General features: G+C 39.1%; 1 protein-coding gene across 3 annotated transcripts; it reads right to left on the bottom strand.

Annotated features, from left to right (window-relative positions):
* LOC137260018 (tetratricopeptide repeat protein 23-like) lies at positions 1–27,338 on the bottom strand. 3 transcript variants are annotated; one of them, XM_067797700.1, is made up of 13 exons: positions 27,233–27,338; positions 23,188–23,331; positions 19,793–19,961; positions 19,078–19,201; positions 18,675–18,831; positions 16,014–16,139; positions 14,826–14,952; positions 12,935–13,017; positions 12,462–12,547; positions 11,853–11,980; positions 3,800–3,949; positions 1,935–2,017; positions 1–983 (listed from the first exon to the last, which is right to left on the bottom strand). In XM_067797700.1, exons 2-13 carry the CDS (start codon positions 23,313–23,315, stop codon positions 866–868), a joined length of 1,479 nt encoding a protein of 492 aa, XP_067653801.1. In that variant the 5' UTR covers positions 23,316–23,331; positions 27,233–27,338; the 3' UTR covers positions 1–865. The 3 variants fall into 3 exon arrangements, with proteins under 3 accessions (XP_067653801.1, XP_067653803.1, XP_067653802.1); XM_067797702.1 differs by having other exon boundaries at positions 3–983; positions 16,014–16,147; positions 18,683–18,831; XM_067797701.1 differs by lacking the exon at positions 27,233–27,338 and having other exon boundaries at positions 3–983; positions 23,188–23,405.
* Between the last annotated feature and the right edge of the window lie 78 nt (positions 27,339–27,416).

Below are 27,416 nucleotides of genomic sequence, written 5' to 3' on the forward strand. Positions count from 1 at the left end.
TAGACATTTTTGCATTTTTATTGTTTCATAATAAATCACAGAATGCATAGTCTTTTCATAAACATTAAAAAAAGCTGAATGTAAATATCTGAAATGGGTTTCTATCTGGACTTTCATAGACAATATTATTCCAAATATCCTTCCTGAAACAAGCCTGAAAAGTGTTAGTGTTTTTGTGGGTATCCAAGAGAAGACAATCAGGAAAGTGGACGGGATCTTGACAATAAATAATATATAGTACATTTATAAGTGATATAAACAGCAGGGTCATGTTTACTGATTACTTTCTCAGTTTCTACAACAGGGATGCCATCAAACTGAAGACCTGCTATAAACAGAATAAGATTGGAATACCCACAAAATATACTGGACAAAAATAGTCGGGGATATATGTAAATTTTGAAATCATTAATAATGACCTATTTATTCATTGACACACTGATGAAATATCAATCACAAAAATATCAATATCCCTAACTCATTTTGTCCAGTATAGATTATTCATTATTTTAACCACAAAAAGGCCCAAAACTATTCCAATGAACCCCAAGGAGTTCCAGGGTCTTATGATCAGTCTCTAAAAAGATCTACAACTACTGTTTTGCTACAAATCATAAAAGGAGACACATTTCTCAATGCAGCAAACTGACCTCATAATTTTTTAATATTTTTATCATGTAAATACATCTGCTCTGAGTCCATATTAATGGGTCTACCATCCTTGTTGCCTCAGCAACAATGACTCCTACAAATGCATCAAAGAAACCTTAGCATAGACAGGTGTGACTAATCCAGTCCGTCCATACCATCCTTCCAGGGGTAACCATGGCAACAAGAAGGCTAGTTGACATGCCACATGGAATATCTACTGTGGCTTATTTGCCCCTAGTGGTGTAGCTCTACTGACAACACTTGTGAATCTGGGACGTTTTTGTAACTCATCTTCCTTGTTCAAAACAAACTTAGATGACACTCCTGGACTCCTGCAACAGATCATAAATCAATATTGAAATGCATGAAGCAATGTAGTGCCTCATGAACCGATGTAGTGCCTCATGAATCACTTTTAGTACAACATAAATTGCTGTAGTGACAAGTAAATTGACATAGCGCCACACAACCGATGTAGTGCCTCATTAACCAATGCAATGCCACATGAACAGATATAGTGCTTCATGAACAGATGTAGTGCCTCATTAACCAATGCAATGCCACATGAACAGATATAGTGCTTCATGAACAGATGTAGTGCCTCATTAACCAATGCAATGCCACATGAACAGATATAGTGCTTCATGAACAGATGTAGTGCCTCATTAACCAATGCAATGCCACATGAACAGATATAGTGCTTCATGAACAGATGTAGTGCTTCATGAACAGATGTAGTGCCACATGAATTGCTGTAGTGCCAAAAAAACTGACATAGTGCCACATAACTGATGTAGTGCCTCATTTATCAATGGAGTGCCAAATGAACCGATATAGTGCCTCAGGAACAGATGTATTGCATCATGAATCTCCTTATTGACACTTAAATTGACATATTGCCTCATTAACCAACGTAAAGCAACTTCAATCAGTGTAGTGCTTCCTGAACAGATGTGGTGCAACTTGAATCACTGCAGTGCGACATGAATCACTGCAGTGCAACATGAATCACTATAGTGACATTGACATAGTGCAGCATGAACCTATATAATGCCACATAAATCCATGCAGTGCTGCACATATTGATGCAGTGTCAAATTAATGCCTCAGAAAACAGCATTTTGTTATTTTCAATCCTCCATTTGAAACATCAACAATAAAATCTTATCCATACTCTAATACACTACATATATGTATTTGTTGATCAAGCTTAAATGTCATGATGTTTATACTTTAGTAGATAGATGATACCATATATTTGAAAAACAAGAAAATTTCCTTACGCCATCAGCAATTCCATTGTGCGTAATGTGTCTTTCGTCTTGCGGTGATTCTTTCCCAGCACAAGTGTTTCTATAGTATGGCACTGCAAATATAGAAAACCCTGTGGCTACCAACTTCAAAACAAGCCTAGAAATGTCAAAGGCACACAACCATGCATCATTAAATAAACACCTGTCTAACATGACAGTGAAAAATATTTCAAGGACACTGAGACCTCCCAGTTCAGTTAGGAGGAAATCCAAATCCGATGAAGTCTAATGATAAATTATATTCAAAATACACAGCTAATATACACTTGGGGTTGAAACTGAATAGTGAATCCTGGTATGACAAGGGCATACAACTCTACACCTTCAATATTGAAAAACATGTCAACAGAATTTAGCAGCAATAATAGGTAATAATGCACATGACAATGCTCACTGAACTAGCATGTCTAGATCTTAATACAATAACGCAAATGGTAAAATCTGAGGCAAGGGTCACACAAGTTCAGTTCAACTTGTCAAAGGCCACCGACAGGTGCTTTATGTACTATCACATGCCATTCTTATAAGAACACCCAACCTTCCTTATGTCTCTCCTACTGCTGTACATTATAAGACTGGAGTGCCTTCTTGCTGTTTCCTGTGACACTTCTCCTATCTGTTAGATCAGAGTGCCTTCTCACTGTTTCCCATGATACTTCTCCTATCTGTTAGATCAGAGTGCCTTCTCGCTGTTTCCCGTGATACTTCTCCCATCTGTTAGATCAGAGTGCCTTCTCGCTGTTTCCCGTGATACTTCTGCTATCTGTTACATCAGAGTGCCTTCTCGCTGTTTCTCATGATACTTCTCCTATCTGTTACATCAGAGTGCCTTCTAGCTGTTTCTCGTGATACTTCTCCTATCTGTTAGATCAGAGTGCCTTCTCGCTGTTTCCCGTGATACTTCTCCTATCTGTTACATCAGAGTGCCTTCTCACTGTTTCCCGTGATACTTCTCCTATCTGTTAGATCAGAGTGCCTTGTCACTTTTTCCTGTGATACTTCTATCTGTTAGATCAGAGTGCCTTGTCACTGCTTCCTGTGATACTTCTCCTACCTGTTAGATAAGCGCCTTCACGCTGTTCCCCGTGATACTTCTCCTATCTGTTAGATCAGAGTGCCTTGTCACTGTTTCCTGTGATACTTGTCCTACCTGTTAGATAAGCGCCTTCTCAGTGTTTCCCATGATACGTCACCTACCTGAAGTGCCCCATATACCTCATATAGCTTCCTCATATACCTCACCTTCTTGTAAGATGAGAGTGTCTTCATGATGTTGCCCTTTTACCCCACGTTCTTGTAAGATCAAAGTGTCTTCTCAATGCTTCCCCATATACCTCACCTTCTTGTAAGAACGGGGTGCCTTCAAACAATATTTCCCAATCACCTTCTTGTAAGATCAGAGTGCCTTCTCAGTATTTCCCTGTGAGAGGTGGGCAGATGCCATCATGTTGTTGATGTCGGACACCAGTTTTGAGTAATCCCTCACCTTCTTGTAAGAGCAGACAGCCTTATCAACCTTTCCCTATATATCTCACCTTCTTGTAAGATCAGAGCGTCTTCACAATGCTTCCCCATATACCTCACCTTCTTGTAAGAACGGGGTGCCTTCAAACAATATTTCCCAATACACCTCACCTTCTTGTAAGATCAGAGTGCCTTCTCAGTATTTCCCTGTGAGAGGTGGACAGATGCCATCATGTTGTTGATGTCGGACACCAGTTTTGAGTAATCCCTCACCTTCTTGTAAGAGCAGAGTGCCTTATCAATCTTTCCCTATATATCTCACCTACTTGTAAGATCAGAGCGTCTTCACAATGCTTCCCAATATACCTCACCTTCTTGTAAGATCTGAGTGCCTTCTCAATGTTTCCCTGTGAGAGATGAACAGACGCCATCATCTTGTATGTGTCGGACACCTGTTCTGAGTAGTCCCCGAACACTTCCGACTTTGGGTTGATACTGGATTTAAGGATTGTCATGGCTTCCTTTGAAAGTGATGAAAAAACAATCAATCACCTACTATTCAAAACAGAGCTGAGGATCATAAACTATATATTAGGGTGCGATTTCAGAGTATTTTCAACTCCTGCACCAAGTGGCTGTTCCATAAAAATTATGTCACTGGTTCTAAAATGTAACAGAAATACTTGTTCAGTAGTTTTCATAACAAGTACTCAATACCAGATACATTAAACAGAATCAGACCCCATCACGATAATGATGAATGATTCTGTTTCAACTTGTCATTACCCTCTTTTCTAAATCACAATTATATGATTACTGCTACATAACTGATCAATAAGTACACAAATGTTTATGATTGTAACTAGTCTTCTTACTCTCGGACACTTATTTCAATTAAAACACATGACAGCTATAAGATGCTGGAGGGTTTACTGTTACCTGCACCATTTGCAAAATGTTGCTAAAGACAACCAGCAACAGTCAGGTTAAGAAAGCACCAGTGCAGGTTTAAATAGCCAGTTTTCACCCTGCATATGTTAATAGGACAAAGTATGCGTTGACTACAGACCGTCTAGGCTATTTCAATAGCATCTACAGTCCATTTGGCTCAAAAGCAGACCAATGAATTGCAATGTAACGCGAAAACTAATAAGCATAACATACTCAATGAAATGCTGATCATAATCAAAACATCACAACAACTCTGTAAAGTTTTTGCAGAATTTTTGTCCAAATAATAAAAAAGTACTTTTTACTTTTGGTGATGCTGAGATAGAATCAATCATTCATTTATTATACGACTGCAAACATGTCAAAAAGCAAGATCTACCAGAATGGACTGAGAATGAAACAGACACCTATATGATATTAAATGCTGAAACCATTATTCTCGGACTCAAAGACAGAAGAAATGATGAACTCAATTTCATTTTCATATTAAGTAAAGAATGCATATATTCTAGAAAGGTAGCAAACATTGTACTTTCTCTCACTGGTCTGAAACCAATATTGAATTACAATTACCAACTACATAAATTTAATGCATACTCCCAATGCAAAATGTAATTTTCTGAAAAAAATTGATATTTTATACTTATCCTGACTTATGCCTAATTGCTTACTCTCCTCTTCCTGGCAAAGGTACTGGAACACCTGAAATCCCTTGAAGTTCCCTTCTAAAAGAAGTGAATGTAAAATTCACTCTCACTGATGCATTACCTCCCTTGTCACACACATGGACAGCTGACTGCCATGATACTTCACTCTCTCCTTTAATTGCCCGACACGAGAATACTAGAATTCAGCGTGTCTTTGAGGGGCGGCTGGGAGGGCTTTTGCCATGAGTCAGGATAAGTATTAAATATCAATTTTATTCAGAAAGTTACATATTTTTCCTTATCCTGACTCATGCTTAATTGCTTACAGGATTCGACGGAAACCAGACCATGCTGGATTCTGCTGTCTGTTCCAAATTACGTCCAATAATTTCCCAACGACGATAATTCAGTCCTATTCTCCTCATATTCATAGTAGATTTGGGGGGAAATCACATCCATGTCCTCCATAAAAGGCTTTGTTGGCTGGTACGTGATGATACCAACTATAGTTAGCATCCTGTTAGTTTCTGATGCAACTAAATGTCAACATATAACAATCGAGACTAGTTGCAACCTTTCTTTTTTCATATTCAAACATCTTCATAATGAATACAAGGTTGTAATTACTTATGCTAGTCTGTTCAAGACGTGCACATAGACTTTCCACCAAAATACATGTACTCCGCAGAGCGTATGACTTCCACAAGTTACGTGATAAAATGGGTTAGTGAACTCAGCACCTTTGGGGGACTATTATAAGGGTAACGCTCTTTTTCAGGGCATTATCATTTGCAGAAGCCCGAGGTCTTTCATTAACTGCCTGACAAAGGAGGGCAGTTGAAAAGACCAAGGGCTCCTGCAAATGATAATGCCCTGAAAAATAGTGTTACCGTTATTATAGCTAAAATGAATAGAATTTTTAATAAAACAAGAATAAAAACAATAAAAACAAGAATAGAAGCATCTACTGCCAACAACAAACGAAGCAGGTCACTGACACACTTTTTACAAATATGGAACAACACAGATGATGTCACTATTGAGAGTGACGACATTCGACCTTGACCTTTGCCCATACTACCAGCCGCCATTGTTTTTAGTGATGAACAATGTTAGATTTCAAGTCGATATTTTCATTGCTGTATGTTGTCATTTATGGTACATTTGTTATGGTTGGCACAGGCAGGAAAGTGCATAATGGCACTGGTATATGTGACGAATGTGAGCCAGATATATGGTCGAATATGAACCCTTGTTCAAACGAGCGGTAGGTGATTGAACTTCAACAGCTGAGCTACCTATGACATCACCTAACAACGGGCTTGATAATGGCCCGTCGTCAAGCAATTTGCGGGCATTATCAAGTTACAGTGGCCCACTCATTTCTGATAAAGTGTGGGCGTTTTAATGATAATTCTATCTATTTTAGCAGTAAGAGTTGCTGAGCAACAAGAGGCCCAAACTGATGAATGCCAGAGACGTCCTGTGTCTCATAGGTAGTGGTTGGCAAACACTGTGTTTCCAGAAGCAGCCCTCCATTATAGTTGATAGCGAGCAATTCCCATGTAGCACTAGTGTAGAGGCCAAGGCTCTGACTTCATGTGGGTTGGAGACTCGCGGACGTTCAAATCCTGCTGCTTTAAAGGCTCTCAATATAACAACTCTGATCCACACTGAGATAGTGTTGCAGGATACTTCCGTTAGTGTCTCAGTAGATATAGGGATAAACAGGACATAATGATATATCTTGAGTATCATGGGGCCTAGGGATTGAAGATAGTGCCAGTATGTGGAGTTGTCCGGTTGACCTGGCAGTTGATTTTCCACCATAAAATCCCATCGTAGACCCAGATGAGCGGTCTGCTGATGACTTGCATCAAAGCTCATGTGGTTGAAGTCTAGAGCATGAATTTCTGACATTCATGCAGCTGTAGCCAAGGCAAATAAAAACAGTGTCTTCTGAGTTAGCAGTTCAAATGAAGTCCGATCAAGCGGCTGGTATGCACCATTTGTGACATGTTGAAGTATAATGTTTAGATCCCATGCTGGAGCTCTAAATCTACATTGTTGATATTCCAACTTGAAGGAGCGTAGCAAGGCAAGTAACTCGGGTACACTAGTCAGCTTGGACCCCGTTTCCATGGTGACAACTGAGCTGAGAGCTGCCAAGTATGTAGATAATGTAGAGCCTTTCAGACCTCTGGAATGTCATAGTGACATAAACATTCTGCTATTTGCGGATATGTTACCTTCATCGCCATGAAGTCTTTCTTCTTGGCATATGTCTGAATCCACTTCCACTCATCATAAAGGGTGCGAGCGGATTTTTGTAAGGTTAAGGTAACTACTTATGCTGCTCTCATCAAGTATCCCCTGTGTTTTAAACAGATTTTGCTATGTTCTACATGTGAATTCGGGATACAGATGAGTTTCTGTGTGCCTGTTTCGTGTGGGGATGGACAAGGAGATTTTCCCAATCTGGTAGTTGTAGTGTTGGTTGTCCTAGCTCCTCTATCAGTTCTGGAAACCAATGTCTCATTGGCCAGTAAGGCATTACCAAAGTCAGTTGTAGTCTCTTGGTCTGTTTTATTTTCTCCATGACTTTTGGTAGCAGCACTGGAAAGGGACATGTGAATGCGTTTAGTCCTTCCCATGTGATGCTGAGAGCGTCTGTTGCCCAGACTAACGGAACTGGTACCAGTGATACAAAGGTTATAGTCTGTTTGTGGAACCTTGTTGCAAATAAGTCTATTTGCGGCGATCAAAACAGTTGATTAGTTAAAACGCCTCTCGAAGCAGCATCCACTCTGTTGGTGACGGACTAAGAGAACGAGATAAGGCATATGCCATGATGTTACAGACTCTTGGTATGTGACATGCTTTTATTTGGAGATTCAGATTGTCGACCATGTCAAAAAGTTGAAACAACAGGTGTAGAAGAGATGGCGATCTCATTGACCCTTGTTTGTGTAGAAAGCCACAGTTGAATTATCTGTGTGGATCATCAGTAGCTTGTCTCTCAGTGTTGCCAACCAGTGATGGATAGCATGAATCACCACTTTCATCTCCAACTGGTTGATGGGAAGAGTTCAATCTTCCATCTTCCAGATTCCTGCTGCAACTTCGCTGTTTAGATGGGCACCCCATCCTTGGAGAGATGTGTCTATAAGAGATGGTTGTTGAATGCTGACTGTAACATATAACTTCCTGTGCAGACATTTGACTGGCGAGTTCCCCATAGCGGGTCTGGTTTCAAGATGTCTAGCATCGTAAACCGTGAAACCATGACTCAGGAACCGCTGTCATAGCCGTAGTAGTAGGCTTCTTCATCTGGTCATATCCTGATGTGACGTGAGCAGATCCAGTAGACATTATCACTGAAATAGTGATGTTGAACTTGTTCTAATCATTGGTTTGAACTTCGACCCACTGATCCTGGCACAGCGATGTATCACAATATAGTGGTGAATCAAATCCCGAGGAGTTTTTGATTCTCAAGTCATTCAACCTGAGTTAGTAGTCGGATAGTGAAGTCCACCTGTAGATTGAGCTGACCTCTCCCATGATGAGCTTGTATGCCGTGAAGATGTGTCATTCTTTGTCTTCAGATCATCAACGCTGAACGTGTTGACATTTGCAGGAAGTCTACTTATAGCTGGCTGTCCGATCAGAAACTGCCATTCATTGCTACAAGCCTCCTGATAGGCAACATTGAGTCTGCTTTAGAAGATCTCTATGTCGTCTGAACAATCAAATGAAGCTGTTGACTGCTAATCTAGTGTGTAAACAACATCTTCCCAACATGACTTCCTAACACTGGAAAAATAACATCACATTCTGCACAGGGCGTTGTCTCTTGAGGGCCAATCAGATTGTAGATGTAACGTAACTGGCTTTCTTTACAAGGCGTTATCTCTCAGGTACCAATCAGATTGTAGATGTGACGTCACCGGTGTGGCAGATAACAGATCATCGTGAAATCTTGTTCAAACGGTGATACCCTTGCTAGCATTTAGGCTTGTCCGTGACCATGCTGTCTGGCGAGCATGTGTCTAGATGAGTAAAGTGTGCAAAAAAACTTCCGCCGCTTGAAACTGATGTAGACAAATTGTCTTCCAGGTAGATGTGTCAAAATTTTTCCACCAAAGATATTACCGTCATCTCACGTGATCAGAAGTGTAGTTTGCAGTGGTATGTTGCAGTAATTTTGAAAAATCTTCGTTATGTATTCATCGTTGAGAATTCCCTGCTGAGGGTGGAAAACTCCAGTCATTCCAACCCTGATCTTCAATGTTTTCCTCCTGGACGCTCCCGTAGTAACTTCTTATCTCTCATTCTCTGGACCTAAGTCATTTGGTGAAAACTGCACCATATCAAAATATTATGTTGACTTTATTGTTTTAATATTATATAACATGTTTTATTTCATTTTACATCAAGTTAATAGGCATTCTTTTGGGTTGTTTGGTGGTCCTGAAAAGGACCGTTGAGAGCGAATGTTGGTTTCGCTTGAGCACTGTTGTCAAGGTGTCAATGGACTTGATCATCATGACTTCCCTAAACTCTTGGGCAATCATCCTTGTTACCTCTTCAATCTTGTTGAGGGAGTAGATTCAGTCCCGCAGTAGTTGAGACGAGGTGTTCGGATGTAAAGTGCTCATCCTTCTTCTGAGTGATGAAAGTTGAGAGGAATATTCACTCTTTCTCGTTCGCAGGATTGCTGAACTTGAGATGCAAGTCTAAATTCAGTCCATCCAAATGTCGCCTATCTTGTAAGATCGGGGACTGCTGATGATCTTTTATGCCTCGTCTACATCTGGTGCTCTGATAAAGGGCCCCACATGGTGAAGAGGGAAGCGACGAGTGTTGAAAGGTGGCATATGTTGTTGCTGAAACTTGGATGCTGACTTGAATGTCGTAGATAACTTCTCAGAAATCGCAGATATCGGAGCTATCGCCGGAAACGTTAACGCATGTCTTCCTTCTTCATCCTATAAATGTTGGGTTAGTTAGAATTCTTGGATGATGAGACTAAATCCAGACCATTCATGAGCCATGATGTGACTTCTGAGTCTAAAAATAGGGCTTCCTCTAGTGACAAATCAGTATGGTGTCTAACTTCGTTCTTCTGACTGTGTAAGTCTAAATCCGAATGGGAGGATGACTGCATACAGCGCCTTCTATGAATAGGGAACTGAAGGAGACCTCCGTTGACAAGTCCATCTACGAGTGCACACATGCAAGTGCGTGATGTCACTCCTCCCGAGTATAACTACTGGTGCGAGAGCACTCACTCGCCATGGGTATATCCTTCCCTGTGCTGCTACCCGATGATAGGACCTGGATCTTCTGGAGTCCGCGTGTGCATGCATGCACCTCCTCTTCATCCTCAGACGTGAGTGCAGGTCTAGATGAATGCTCTCGCTGAAACGCAGTGGACATTGTTGACATGTGCAGTCATCTTGCCTCTTCCAATCGTTGCTCCATAAGATTCCTCACCTGCGTAGTGAATTGTTGCATGAAGGCGCCTGCGTCGAATGCATGAGGTGCGTGCTCTGACGACTGTGTTGAAGAGTTGTCTACGATGCCCAAGGTTGCAGTCGACATGCGACTGATGTCTTCACTCCGTATCATCAACGGAGACTTGTAAAAGAATGGACGTTCTTCTAAGGGGAGTATCTCCTCCCTGAATGATTTCTTCATCAACGAAGGATGATTCTGCAATGATCTTACAGATGAAGACTTCGACTTAGTTTTTTTGGCCTGTGACAACCCTGTCTCAACAGATGGTCTCTTCAGAGTCTTGGGAGAGGACTCGTCTGACCCTGGACACAACCTCGGAGATACATCTGGGATCTCACTGGAATGAATCTCAGCATCAATAATTAACAACTACCCAACTTTATTTCACTAGATTTAGACATGACTAATGTGCGCCGATGTTGCTTATCTCCAGCATGTCTGTGAACAGACCGTAAATATAAGATTCTGCTTCAGACAATTTAATGCAAAATTTACAACGAGTATGAGCAGAACATAAAGGTTTACACACCAGCCAAAGTACATGCAGGTCAACCACCAACAGCCATAACGTGCACTGAAAACACCATTTCATCAACTGAGACTTGACTTAGTTAGTCTCAGTTGATGAAATACATGATAGAAAAGGGCACAATAATCACAAATTTATATAATAGTAATAAACATATACAAGCCCAAAACTGCATACAACACAAATCTAGTTAGAAAACCCAAAAGAATGAAAAACTTATCGCTGTATACAGGACCACAGGTGCCTCCAGCCGCCCTCGTCGGGTGATAGGGAGAAGTGTATCATGGTGGTCAGCTGACCATGTGTGTGGCAAGGGAGGAAATACATGGGTGAGTGTGAATTTTATGTCTGCTTCTTTTAGAAGGGAACTTCAAAGGATTTCAGGTGTTCCACAACCTTCACCAGGAGGAGGAGATAAGCAGTTAAGCATGAGTCAGGATAAGGAAAAATATGACACTTTTGTGAAATTCTGGCCATCTTGGCATAATCTATTTACATGTTCAGCTATAGAGGGTGCAAGAGTCGATTTAATGCAATGTTGCATTAAGGCATATGAATGTTTTTACTTAATACTGAAATCTAAATGCGTAATTTTGGGGGAATAAATTACCTGGTAACTTTGCTGACAGCTGATAGTATTGTTGGGAGAAATACATTATTATTTTTAGACAAGTGATATAATGCCTTTAACATTTCTACAGAGATATCTATGTCAAGATTTGATGGGATTTCAAATGTCATACACTATCTATTTTGAAGTACATGACTGCTTACATCTTGTCTGTCTGTCCTGATGAGCAGCCTGGCAATCTCATCGTTCACCTCCAGCGTCTTGGTGTGATGTGGTCCATGCACAGCTGTACAATTGGCCTGACACTCATTCAGGTAGCTCTCAGCTGATGCTGAAATGCACAAGTCAACTGTGCAATCTGAAGATGGCATCCATGTTTCTCTCACTTTCGTATACTTTAAATAGATGAACCTGTGTAATCTGAAGATGGCATCCATGTTTCTCTCACTTTCGTATAGTTTAAATAGATAAACCTGTGTAATCTGAAGATGGCATCCATGTTTCTCTCACTTTCATATAGTTTAAATAGATGAACCTGTGTAATCTGAAGATGGCATCCATGTTTCTCTCACTTTCGTATAGTTTAAATAGATGAACCTGTGTAATCTGAAGATGGCATCCATGTCTCTCACTCTCATACTATAAACAGATGAACCTGTGCAATCAAGTCATTTATCAAACATAGAAAGACCAGAACACAGTTCCATGACAGCCGCAAGACTAACAAAGCAACTGCTTTCAAAGCTTCTCTTCTGAGCAAATGGCATTTTTTTTACAATCAATCCTTCGAGCTGACCAATAACGTAACAAACCTTCCGCCTCCTCACGGCCGGTGCTGGCATAGGCTTGAGCTAGAGCTAGGGCTGTGTCTACCAGTTCTACACTCCCGGTCTTGTGACTGAAAACAGAAGTGGGTGAGAAAGTGATTTTTAGCAATATTCCAGCAATATCACAGCTGGGAACATAAGAAATGGGCTTCATACATTGAACCCATGTGGGGAATCAAACCCAAGTCTTCAGGGTGTCAAGCGAACACTTTAACAACTTGGCTAGCTCACTGTACCCTGAATACAGGAACCTAGCAGGATAATGCAGGGATACATATCCAGAGTCACTAGGCGGCACTGACATGTCTCTTATCATTCACGTACAGTATCAATAGTTTTCAAACTCGCTTAGGTCCAGTCTGTTGGGATATATTAATCATCATTGCAGCCCTTCTATCCATTTGGAGGTACTGTACCTCTCAAATGCTAAAATTGTCACTCCATGAAAATATACTTACTTGGCACCAGCTATGGAATGTGCTTGTAGGAAGAGTTCTATTATCTTCTCATGGTTGCCATGACGACCTTTACTCTGTTCAAGGTGCTCAAATTAAGGAAAACAGCAATCATACATTTTCTCTAACACTACCTGCATACTGTTTATAATAGGTTGTCTCAAGGTCAGTTCACCTACTGTTGAAGGAAACTTCAAATACATGATAACCATTTGCACAGGAGTAAAGAGATCAATGACAGAGTCATTAATAATAATAAAAATAAGTGTATTTGTAGTGCTGCAAATTCCACATCACAGAGGAGCATGCTCAATCTTATTATTATCACTATGACTTATCCACCGGGTACCCATTTTCTGCTGGGTGAACAGAGGCAACTTTGAACAAGGTCATTACATCACAACACTTCACATCATTGGTTGTACACTCCCTGAGAAGCTGAGAAAGAAATTTGAGCGACCACTGATCCATACACCTGTACTAGCACTTTGAGCTCACCCATGTGGGTCTTAATTTCTCTTAAAAGGCATCAATATTGATGACATCTTTTTCTATATTGTATGTCACAATGTTTCTAAGCTATTCCTTGCCCCTTCATCAGGTGAATTGCAAAAAACAAGATACACCAATGAGCACATGTATATATACTAAATGTACAAGAAGCCAGTGATGCATGTATATAAACTGGACAAAATAATTTAGGGATATTGGTATTTCTACGATTGATATTTCATCAGACTGTCAATGAATAAATAGATCATTATTCATAATTTCCAAATTTGCATATCCGTAACTGTTTTTGTCCAGTACACAATACGCTGAACAAGACACATGGGATGAAAAAATGAGTGTGTGAGTGAGTGAGTGAGTTTTAGTTTTATGCCACTTTTAGCATTATTCCAGCAATATCATGGCGGGGGATACCAGAAGATGGACTTCACACATTGTACCCATGTAGGGATGAAAAAATGAGTTATACAGACAGTTGATATTGTTTACACAAGGAAGAGTTTATACAAGTAATTAACAGATGTCGGTAGAAGCCAGTAATGACCTAACTGACTTCACAGGCACTGAGGAGGTACTATCCTTGGTCCCTGTTCAGCTGTGGTCGTAAGTGTCTTATCCTTAAATACTCTGTTAGTTTGTGCTTGAGCCAATAATGGACATTAGTGGTTAATATGGTTGATTGTTGCCACTCAGTGACGTGAGAACAGTTTTTGGCGATGTGTTCTGAGAAAGCCGATTTTTGGTCCATTTTTTGCACAGATGTTTTGCACTTCTTCAGCCAGATGGGTGGGATGTTTCATCTATGAATATGGAGCCACAATCACACTGCAGTTCTCTTTTGTGGTTTACCGTCTGGACCTTGGATAGAATATGTTGACAGCACTCCTAAATTGAATCTTTCAAATGTTCAGACAGAGAACCTTGCTTGATATAAGACACTTCTCAAAATAAAGACACGGCAACATCGTTTGAAATAATTGCTGGCCCAGCGGTCCCATGACAGTTGTTGTTGTATTGGGCCGTCAGTTTCAAATATTTGCCTTATTAACGCTCAGAAATCATCCATGATCCTTCATGTTATCATAGCTTACACTTTCACATCAGGTATTTCACTGCTATGCCAAAGGGAATGTCAGTACCAGTTTTCAACAAATAAATACTTCTCCATGCACTATAAGCTTTGGAAACTGATTTTGTAGAAACAGCGTGAAACTGCAGAGTGTAGTCTAATTTGGATTGACTGTAAAAAAAGTCGGCCTGCAGATTTCATTCAGGGCCTGTAGATTTCAATGCCTGCAGGCGGCAGCAGGCCTTGATGGCCAAATGGCAAAATAAAGTGTTGCAAACACTGCACAACAATTCTGTGATTGTGAAGCAAGGATATTCTGCCGTAGTCATGGTAGACGGGTATGAGGAGGAGACTGTCCCTGCCGTACCGAATCTCCATCAGCTCCAACACCTTGTCATAGTGGGCACTGGCTACTGCATACTTTTTCTGTTTACTGGACAACCTGTTACACATACAATATTTGAAGGTTAGCAATGTGAGTCTGAGGTAGAGGTGTGACAATACAGAAAACTCATGATACGATACATATCGCAATATCTTGGAACGATATGATACGATTCGATTCACATCACGATATGCTATCTTTTGACATAACTCGATTTCTAGTGAAAATTAACAATTTTAAGGTCAACAATAAGCATCAAGATGCGAAAAAAAACATTGATGTATTTATCATCCAATAAAGTATCATGATTGTCGACACAATATAGCATCACAGCTCTAGTCTGGGGTCAGATACCTGTAGAGATACCAATCCCAAATTGGTGCTCTTAGGAAGATAGAAAACATAGGAACATTCCCAATAAACTCAGGATCCCTATAAACTGTGTCACTCAAGGAACAAATCTGTTCAGTGGCATAACACATGATGATCCTTATATAACTGAATTGGTTGCAACACTCTGCAGCAATGTGTGTGAATGTTAAGTGCATAAAATATACAGTGTATAGTTATCATGCAGCCCTCTTTATTACCAGGGCAATAATGATCAGACTGTGTGCTTTAGGCATGCATAGGCATGAATACATGCACTGTACAAATATGTTATTATTTATGAAGATAATTGTTACACAAACAGAATGAACACTTTGTATATCAACCTCATTAATATATATAAACATTAATCAACTTCCAGTACAAACTTTAACAGCACTCTCTGATTTTGTGTACCTACATTTTCACACTTTGAAATTAGTAACTATCTATTGCCATTGTATAACCAGCTCCAACACACCTGTAACCAACGTTTGATACTTGAGTCATGCACTCCCTGACATTGCAGAAACATATTTTCATACTCTGAAAATTTGTAACTATTTGTTGCCAATGTGTCACCAGCTCAAACATCGAATCGTGCACTCTCTGTCTATGTATACCTATCTGATATGAATAAAAGGATTTGAAAAAAAAAAAACCACAGATAAAAACTTACTAAATGCCACTCACAGAGGACATCAGAAGTCAGATATGTATGACATGGTCAGCTAGCTTTCCAGACTCACCTTGCCATGGCGAGATAAAGCTTGATGTCAATCTCGTCACACTCGTCATCCGTCACACAGTCCAGCTTACTTCTCTCCTGGGAGATCCGGTCTGCCTTTGTCAGCGCCTGCTCTGCCTCGTTGTATGTAAGGATGTTAAGGCAAACATTGTAAACCAAAAGTCACTGTGTTCTTTAATCTGACTGGTTGAAAAACATGATTGAATGGTATTTAATTCCTGGAAACTGCAAGAATATTTACTGCGTATTGACACATATAAATATTGCACACAGTAATGTATTACTGCGTCGTCAGCAGTGGTGATGTCATTAAAATCATAATGTGACAAAGTCGGAATGACATCACAAATGAGCAGTTCCAGATGTTACCATGGGAACAAACTGACTGATGACACTTCACTGCTGCATCCGGAGCACACCTGGCTGTCGCTTCCTCTGCACTCCTCCCTCGTAACAAACAGTGAAACAAATATACCAAGTGTCAATATTTTAATGACAGTTTGGAAACAACTTTATTATTTTTAGGACAAAAAATTGGCAAATCCTCAAAGAGTTGGTATGATATTTTGATCAAAATCATTTCATTGAGTATTTTATGTCTTATGATTTCAAGGTAGATTGCAATTCACTTGTCTGCTTTTGAGCCAAACGGATTATGGAATAGCTGTGAGAATCACAGGCAGCATCACCGTATTTGATAAATGAAAGTCACCTTATCAAACCTGCCACCTCAAGATAGATAAAAATACTTCATACTCAATTTCACGAAGAGAACATAAGCTTCTAAATGTAGAGACCTGTGCCAGTTATATTGGACATAAGCTCCATACAGTGACATGTTACTTAAGCGAGAATAATGTTCATGAATTTAATTGTCGTAAAATCCATGTCATATTTTGCACATTTATGAGGAATCATCTAACCTACTATCACATAATTTGTATACTTTTCTGTTGCTAATTTATTGAATGGAAACAAGCTAATCAACATACATACACTGCTGAGAACTCCTTTAACAGGGCGGCCTATGGGATTGTGCATCGTGGAACCACACCACACACACCACACATAAGTTGATAAATGTGATGTCATTAGTAAAGTAGTGGTCAGAAAATTTAACTGAAATTATGTGCGCAAAGTAAATATGATTTCACACTTGCCAGTCAAATGTTGCAGAGATCCATCCTCAACTCACTTCAGGACAATTATTTATGCCTCACTGAAATAACATGGAAATCTATGGCAACTATGCCAAGTGGTCAAATATAACTGGCACAGATATGAACTTACAGTGGAGTACAATTTACAGAGTTATGGACATTGCCCTTTCATTACAGTGCCTGGTTAATGATGGAGAGTACAGATGGAACTAACGATGATTTAACAAAGTGGTTTTGAAAAGAAAAATTCACAAATGACTATTACGATTATTATCATATGATATTTGTATAACATCAATTTGCTGCTCAGCTCAGCTGCCCAAAGGCACCACCATCTGGCCATTTACCATTGGATTCATGGGCTCTTTTAGGTGCATAGGGTTGTGTACTGTATACTAAAGGTAAAGCAAACACTGAAAGTGTCTGCACAAAAAGCTGACTGTCGACAAGGTTCTCATGCCCAGTCACAGGTGGGCTGGATCCAGGCACCTTAAACTGGCTGGATCACTAGCCTGGTGCCTTAGATCACTCACCTACCACAACTCTGCAACTCTGTCATGCTTACACATAAACAGTATGTCTACCTTGATGGTAGTCTGTCAGACAGACCCTGAAACAAATATACCAGATGGAGCCCATGCAAGTCCAGAATGTTTGGCAAGTTAATATACTTTTGGGTAATGAAGCAAGTCTCCTGCCTCCTTTTGAAATTGAGGAAAGCAATTTTTTTTAACTGCTTACATCAAACTATAACAAAGTTTTTCACATTTCTGAGGTGACAAGCCATTCTATAAGCATAACTTCATCAGACAACAGCTTTCAACAAGTTAAAGATGGATCCTGTACAAACAATACAGGGTATAACCATATTCTTTAGCAATATTCCAGCAATATTCCTGCAATATCATGGCAGGAGACACCAGAAAAGGGCTTCACACTTTGCAGCCATGTGGGGAATGAAACCTAGGTCTACGATCTGGCCGGTCAACACTTTAACCACTAGGCCACCAAATCGCTCTTCTTTTACTTTAAGTACAACCATGAGCAAGAAGTCAGTTTCTGATTTGATAATTACAACCACCCCGCCAAAACAGAACGAAAAGTTAACTGATCAGTAATATTATACAAATCAACGATACTCAAGCAGGGGTTAAATTTTTTTTAAAATCCACTTGTTTTGTGGCAAGTGATCTTAAGAAAGTAACTTGTCCCGACTAATTTTCCACTTGCCCTGATTTTTATTACATGACCATGATGATGTTAATGTTTACTGGCCTATGTATCGTGAAGTGATAAATACTCGTAGCAAAGAAAGGTAACCCTACTTTATTATCATTGCAAAATTTAGCAGACATGTAAGGAAATACAAGTTTATTAACCATAAGTGGAAATCTTCTTCTAGCCCATGGACAAGTAAGATACCATTATTTGAATGCCCGAATTGGAAACTGACTTGTCCTGAGTGTTGGGGGAGGGTATTTTTTAACCCCTGTAAAGGATATTTTTTGAGGATGGTCAGAGCCTTGCCCATGATGTAGTACACGCGGATGAGGACGTGGTAGATGTCGGCCTTCTCTTTGTGTGAGCTGGAGGTGTGCACCCCATGCAGCATGATGTCCTTTGCACTGTCCGAGTGAAACTCAGCCTGTATCGCATAGCCTGATACAGAGAGACAGATCTTCACAATTCTGTGTTACAGGTAGAGATACTTTCTGATGAATTAGCTTGGGTTGTATAATTTGCTTTACAGATTTTTACTGTACTTGATGCTCTGACTGGCTGGTTTGATAATTGCTCCATTGCATGAAATTATAATTTATCCATTTGGTTTGTTTCGCTTGTTCTGGATGGTTATTTCTGTCTCAGCAAATGTTGTGTAAGGTTACACATTCAGAGATTACATACCTTTCAGGTCCAGATATGCTTCCGCTAGGTCAACGTGACTGGCTGCAAACTTCCAATGGTTGTTGCCGTACACGATACGAGCTAGGGCTGTGCAGGTGACGTACTCCTTGATAGCTTTGTCTGCCTGAATGTAGACATGCACATTGTGAGTAACCAGGAACTGATCACTGATGGACACTGGGAGATATCAGTCATTTATCTCACATATGCATTTTGAGGGACAAGTCATTTACATCCCATGCACATAGCGAGGGACAAGTCACTGATGAGCACAGGGAAAGATCAGTCATTTATCTCTCATGCATATTGTGAGGGATCAGTCAATGATCACTAATAGACATTGTCAGGGACCAGCCATTTATATCATATGCACAATGTCAGGGACAAGTCACTGAATCATTGGACATTGTGAGGGATCAGTCATTTATCTCACATGCACATTGTGAGGGACCAGTCATTGATGGAGACTGAGAGCCATGCAGGGATCAGTCATTAATCACTCATCCACACTGATCACTCATGGACATGTTTACGTGAAAACATTTTTGCTGAAGTACACTGTGATTCATTCAACAAAATCCAAATTCAGCAACAACAAAGAGTTAAACATTGGTTATGATCAACTTATGTCAATATTATTCAAACTTTAGCTAACAGTAATCGACCGATGTTAAATACATGTTTGTTTCAATCCAATGACCACACATACATCTACCTTCTTCAAGCGAGAGTATTTCTTGGCCCTGTTCTGAGCATCTCTCAGTTTGTCATCTGGCGGAGTCATGTCAACTGCAACACGTCCATTTACAGTTTTGACATTTCTCACCCTCCGTCTCTCTCTGGATGTAGATTGTGGTGAATGGGTGTCATCATCCTCGTCAGATCTGTATCATACAAACTAGCATTGTAAGAATGTCAATCACTGGGATAAACACAGGCACCTTTCTCTTATGAAAACTGATGAAGATCTCACAATCTGGTAAATACATATTTCATGTATTCTTTCAACTATCGGCGACTCTGTAGTGGATTTGGAAAACCCTTCATTCTGAAAGGTAAATCAGAGGTTTCATATCACAATGACCACCTAGTGCTGAAACAGCCAGGTTAGACATCTGCATTCCTACAGAGGCGATGATGTTTTTTAAGATTGTCTTTCGTAATACCTGTCGCTGTTTTGAAATAACTGAGTGAGTGAGTTTAGTTTTACGACACACTCAGCAATATATATGATCTAGTCTGCATCAGACAATCCAGTGATCAACATCATAAGCATTGATCTGTGCAATTTAGAAACAATAGAAATAAGAATAGATCACAGCATCCGCACTTACTATCCATTTCTTCATGTCTGTTAGTTTTTCATGAAGGAAAATCAAGTTCTGTGGATAGCAACTTCATTGCAATGAATACAATACTACAACTGTCAGCATCACTTGCTTGAGAACGGTATTAGTACCTACACCCCAACATCACACTCTGTGACTCATTGCAGTAAAGAAGTTGACTATACATAGAACTTGATTTCCCTTCATCTTTACAACTTCTGAATTTGCTCTTCAGGTCAGATCAATTTTATCACTTGTTTTACGGATCTACCTGCCGTATTTATTCAAGAATAAGACAAAAAATAAAATCCTTATGTTTTTATTGGCCAAAAATGTAAACTCACAAGAAAATACTTTTTAGGTTGTTTTTTTTACCCATATTCACTTCATAAATTGCTAAAAGTAAAATACTTTGAGTATTTAGAAGGAATATTACTTTGATTAGGAAATTTTATTATATTTATTTTTCCCGCCTGCCTTTAAGTTTTTAGACTTAGAGGACAAAAAATCTGTAAAACAAGAAATAAAACTGGTCTGGCCTAAAGACGCTTTCCATGACTGATACCTGCAATAACAACTTTGTGGATACAGTAGAAACTGTCAAAACCAGCATCTGCCCAATCCGGTAAGTTGTCATCACCGGCATAAAATCTCAGTCCCATGCATGACTTGTACACTCATCATCAGCTCTACAATCCGGCACATCGTCCAAACTGGATTATTTACTTAGTCCCAATGAGTGCCGGTATAGACAGCTTCCACTGTACATCAATACATGATACCAGGTCAATGTGAGTCTAAGTGACGGGAACATTATAACCTGCATCACGCTGTTGTATGAAAGTGGGGTAACCTCGGGGTTAAAGCATTAGCTTGTTATGCCAAGGACTCAGGTTCGACGCACCACATAGGTACAATGTGTGAAGCCCATTTCTCAGGTCCCCCTTCGTGTTATTGCGAAAATATTGCTTAAAGGTCACATGCAACTCAAAACACAACTTTGCTGGTTCTGATACCATTGGGTATGGATTTACAGTAACAAATTATCAAAAAGGCAACTTACTGAAAAATTCAACTTATAATTGTTGAGAAATAATGTGATGAAAAAGTTCAAATCATTCACTAATTTCACCCCAGCACTGGGGTGAAAAGTGGTTTCAACAGCTGTGATGCACCCATAGCACATGCACAGTGATTAGGTCTGAATGACTTGAACTGGGAAGGTAACTTGTAACAACACAGCATGAGTGCAAGGATTCTCATTGTGATCAAAGTTGGAGAACGAGATGTTTCTTGTGATTACAAGCATCTTGGGTCTTGGACTTGCAGATATGCAAACCAAGTTTTCAAGAAAGTGTAGCATTAGAAGTACCAATTTCATTGCTAAAAATTGCTTGGAAACTGAAGTGTTTTAATACATGTCTATGGAAACATAGAAAAATGTGCTGACTGTGCTAAGCAGTTTCAGTTAGAGACAAAATTCAATGTTTTATTGACACCTATGTCTCTGCCTGCCTGTCTGCTAATGACAATAGGAAATACACAACTTCAGTCACTGACCACACGCAATTTGAACTTCTTCTACAGGCTATACACCATAAACAATATACATTGATTTATAGCTCATGCACCTGAGTTCTGTCTTGGTCACATGATGTAATCACACAGACAGGCAGGTGTGATACTTGTACACATGACATGTTATTATATCTGTGGGTTGCAAACAGACTGCTTCAATTATTCCTGGATGAGTGGATCAAACGGAAACCAGTGCAAACTCAGATAGTCAGTTTCAAGTTCTGCTTTGTACCTGGATGAACGACAGTTTCCTGCCACGCAGAAGTTCACCATCTCACTACTTGTTGATTGGACTGAACGCAAATGTAGAGAGCACGTATTTACAAAATCCAAAATCTATATGTACATTCTTTGTGGATAACAACTTCTTCTGTTGTATATGATGCAACGTTTTGGTATGGATTCTAATACCGTTGCCATTCTTGCTTGACAATGGTATATGAAACCATGCAGAAATGTTGCATCACATACAATAAAAGAATATGTCATCCATAGAGGATATTACTTTCTTATTACTCTCCATACTTTCTAAAATGCTAATAAAAAAGACCATCTGTATATAAACACAATGTGTCCACTGCATATCGGCAAGTGAACCAGCCAATGAAATACTTTGTTACACTTGAGTGCACACCAACCTGCTCTGACCGGGTTTGATCTCCCAGTGCTTTGTTTTAAGGGAAGTAAACCCAAGTACAAAATATTGCATGTATGCTTCTCGATTGTACAGTTATAATTTGTCTGTTTGTTTTCTCACTATCAGGTATGTATACTACATATCATGAATAAGTGATAATTGTGTTGCAATTTTGTTTGTTTGGGTTGCATGTGACATCTAAAGCAGTGTAAACTCACACAGTCATTGATGTGTGAACATAATACCTTCAAAGCCCACACATTCACTATATCTGATTCAGATAACAGGATTCAGATAAATTGATGTCATAATGTTACCTTTAATTGTAGGGAGTCATAATACATTAAAACAAAAATATTTTTCTTCTGAGATAAATCATAGTAAATTAAAAAACTAAAGACACCATATCCCTGTACACTACCTTTTCAACCAAAAAACAAACAAATAACCAAATAAATGATATTGTATTCAAAATCTAAAGACCATATGCCTGAAAACTACTTCCTTAACCAATCCTGATACATGTCAGAATCTGACTGTAATTTGCATCATCATGCAGTTACTTACTCAAACTCCGAGTCATAGTCCTGGTCTGAGTGGTCACGTGGTGATCGGTTGCTACCGCCATGCCCGATCTCCACAACTGGTACAACTGGTGCCGCTGCTTCCAAGGAGATGTCTTCTATGTCAGACATTTTGGCTACTTCTCAGCTGGAAAGAAAATAAAGTCATTTCTTAATAATTTAATTCAACTAAACATGTAGTAAGTCATCAAAAGGACACCTTAGGGAAATAAAACATAAAACTAGCTAGGAAAATATGTAAGTTTCTTTGTAGCATCCGAGAAGAAAAAACAAATATTGTAAATTTTGGGAATGCCATGACTTCATGTCTTTGGTTTCATAGAGTGAATGCCTTAATCCATTGGTTATAACATCACACACTGAAACCAATGCACATATGAACTTCCCTCAGATGGGGGTTTGAAAATGTTACTATGGTTACATATCATTTTAGAAAGGCTACATTCTTACAGAAGTGTCTCTGGAAAACTAAAATGTTTTGTGTTTTCACTTGGTTCATTTGGAATACCTGTACCACAAAATACTCAAGTAAAGTAGAATTTAACTAACTTATAAATTCTTAATGAGGTGATTTTGCTTCAGTTCAAGGTGGTTTCTGGAATATGATTCCAATTTGGGATGAAGATTGTGTGAGGTAATGTGCAAACTTTATTTGACCCATGTGTTTCATTTTATTTATTTCAGTCCAACTCCAAGTATTGAAAATGTCTTCCGTACAAAACAACAACATATTTTGCCTGCTTTCTGCTAGATCAACAAGACCATGTAATAGATCTATTATATGATCTCTGATCAAACAAAATGTATCTCTAGTGTAACTTACTGCCATCAGCCCCATAAAATCAATATGATAATTTCTCAAGCAAACACCTCTTGTCAAACTGGATGTTTTGTTCATTTGAAATCACGTTGATAAACAATGATAAACAGTATGTCAAGTTTGAACTCATATAATCTACATGGGTGTCTTTCATTTCCATGTCAAATGATCCTTTCTAATAAAAGATCTCAAGCATGTAGCATGTTTTGGTTGACAGTGTGAAAAAGGTGTATGCTGATATAAAACCAAATTAAAAGGCTTGCAGGGAATTTGTAGACCAGGCTGGTTTGTAGAAGTGGCAATCCTGTGGATTCATAGGCGGATTGAGTGGTGAATTTGTAGAGCATAGTAAAATCGGGAACCTTCAAAATCATTGGAAATGAAAATTAATATTATGACTTTAGTGTAAACGAAAAGTGTTTGGGTTATGTGAAAAAAACTTATATCAGGTAAGTGTGATCGGTGTTGAAAAAATAACATGCTTCGCAGCAGGCCAGGTCCAACAAATTCTTCTGCCCATGGGACAACTTCCAGACCGCTAATATGCTAAACTGAGTTTTGTGGAATGAAAAAAATGTAACAGGTAAGTATGATCAACATTGAACTAATGAGACATGGTGGGTGGGTCACCGAAAAATAATTAACAAAATGCTTCATTAAACACACAGTATTTCACAATTAAACCAACTCACCACTTCCTATTTAACATTCACAACAACAGAACTGATCAACATTCAACTACACCATACGGACACATGCCCTGAAGTAGCAGTGATGAAGGGGGATGAGGTGACTGGGTCACTGACAAAATAATTAACACAACACAATCAAAACAAGTCACTACTTCCTATTTAACATTCACAACAACAGAACTGATCAACATTCAACTACACCATCAAACACATGCCCTGAAGTAGCAGTGATGAAGGGGGATGAGGTGACTGGGTCACTGACAAAATAATTAACACAACACAATCAAAACAAGTCACTACTTCCTAATTAACATTCACAACAACAGAACTGATCAACATTCAACTACACCATACGGACACAAGCCCTGAAGTAGCAGTGATGAAGGGGGATGAGGTGACTGGGTCACTGACAAAATAATTAACACAACACAATCAAAACAAGTCACTACTTCCTAATTAACATTCACAACAACAGAACTGATCAACATTCAACTACACCATACGGACACAAGCCCTGAAGTAGCAGTGATGAAGGGGGATGAGGTGACTGGGTCACTGACAAAATAATTAACACAACACAATCAAAACAAGTCACTACTTCCTAATTAACATTCACAACAACAGAACTGATCAACATTCAACTACACCATACGGACACAAGCCCTGAAGTAGCAGTGATGAAGGGGGATGAGGTGACTGGGTCACTGACAAAATAATTAACACAACACAATCAAAACAAGTCACTACTTCCTAATTAACATTCACAACAACAGAACTGATCAACATTCAACTACACCATACGGACACAAGTCCTGAAGTAGCAGTGATGAAGGGGGATAAGGTGACTGGGTCACTGACAAAATAATTAACACAACACAATCAAAACAAGTCACTACTTCCTAATTAACATTCACAACAACAGAACTGATCAACATTCAACTACACCATACGGACACATGCCCTGAAGTAGCAGTGATGAAGGGGGGATAAGGTGACTGGGTCACTGACAAAATAATTAACACAACACAATCAAAACAAGTCACTACTTCCTAATTAACATTCACAACAACAGCCCTCCAATCTCACCGTGTCATAATGACAGGAGTTTTAAAACCGAACGGACCTATGATTACAAACTGAAACAAGCTGTTATGTGCTATCTGTTGGATTCTGCTACCTGTACAATTTTCATTATGGTCATGTGTCAGTGAATGAAAATGATTCATTTAACTTTAAATGTATGTTTGCAGTAACTTATTAAACTCACAACACAAGCTCTATACTATCACATGATTATTGTGAAAACAGTTTATATCTAAATCAAAATACATTTACATAGATAAACGAGATAAGGAAAATATTTGTTCACTGTTCAATCATACTTTTCTTGACCTCAGCTGTCCCAATTAAAGTTCATATCACTGAAAACAAAGCAAAACTTTGTATCACAAAAAAACAAAGCAGTACAACTTTGTTATACACAAGCCTTGCGATTCAAAATTAATATGCTTGCAAAATAATATTGTTCAATTATTTATATACATCTACGCAATCACAATCTACAAATGAGTCTAGGTTTCCAATCCACTGCGTCTGCAAACTAGTTCAGCCTACGGAAACACTGTCTCCCTATTAAAAAGAGGAGGAAGTGTTTCAGAAAAAAGTTCCGCCCCTACCCCTTTCTTTTTACACAGTAAAAGGGAGTCCATCCCCGGAGTAATATTCAAACATTGAAATAAGTTCATTGATTGAATTTTGTACTTGCTCTAGTTTATTGAATGCATATTTAGGGTGAGGCATGCATGTCAGTATGTAATTTTGTTTTTTGAATGGGTCTTTGATTTCTTTGAGTGTAATTTTTTAAACGTTTTTCAGTATGATCAGACACAGTGAAAGAAACTAATCCATGTTAATACTAATCCTTATCAGATAATAAAAACACATTCAGGTGATTTGGGAGGAATGACATCTAAGGGGGGATACCGGAGGAAGTTTTTCCAGAACGCAGAGATAAAAAAATTACAGTTAGCTAGATTTAGCTATGTTCCGATACATTCCGGATCTCTCAAGCTCTTCACTACCGACAGTAGCGTTTACTAATGGTGTTTCAAAGTAACAGGAAATTGGGTCCTGTAAGTTTCAGATGTCTGTCTGACCCACTGAAAATTCACAGGACCCACACAACAAAATTCAACACACATTTCAGATTTAACATTTCTCATAATTGGCATTGAAATTATTAACACTATATAATGATAAACATTATAAACATTAATTTATAAAAAGTGAACAAGTGTCAGATGCCACAAATAACAACTTCAGACAAAGTCATTTTAATATATTCAGACAGACACTGGGGCCAGCAGGTTGGGGATTTCTGTCTGACCACTGGCAAATCGGCCAGACACTATTCGTGAACACTGCGACAGGCATTGTATTAACATATTCACTTGACAACCAAACTATCGGGTCAAACGGTTCTAATCATATTTACTAAACGTCTTCAAAATCAAAACCTTTTCGTTCCACGAATACACAAAATCCTTGTTTCAACCCAACTGCATCACGACGCGGTGTTATTTGTTTACATCCAAGGACGCCATTTTGTTTATTTGCAACGATGATGGGAAATGACTATTTTTTCCCCAACTTGATTACCTCCGTGACTATTGAGCTCAGATATAACCATTTATGCAGTAA

Source organism: Haliotis asinina, chromosome 13, assembly GCF_037392515.1.
Source record: "Haliotis asinina isolate JCU_RB_2024 chromosome 13, JCU_Hal_asi_v2, whole genome shotgun sequence".
NCBI classification, from domain to species: domain Eukaryota; kingdom Metazoa; phylum Mollusca; class Gastropoda; order Lepetellida; family Haliotidae; genus Haliotis; species Haliotis asinina.

Excerpts from the sequence above, each read along its gene's own strand:
- LOC137260018 (XM_067797700.1), bottom strand. The coding sequence starts at position 23,315 with ATGTCTGACATAGAAGACATCTCCTTGGAAGCAGCGGCACCAGTTGTA. Across the intron at positions 19,202-19,792 it reads AATACTCTCGCTTGAAGAAG|GCAGACAAAGCTATCAAGGA; the intron begins GTAGATGTATGT and ends GTCTACATTCAG. Across the intron at positions 12,548-12,934 it reads CATTCCATAGCTGGTGCCAA|TCACAAGACCGGGAGTGTAG; the intron begins GTAAGTATATTT and ends TTCTGTTTTCAG.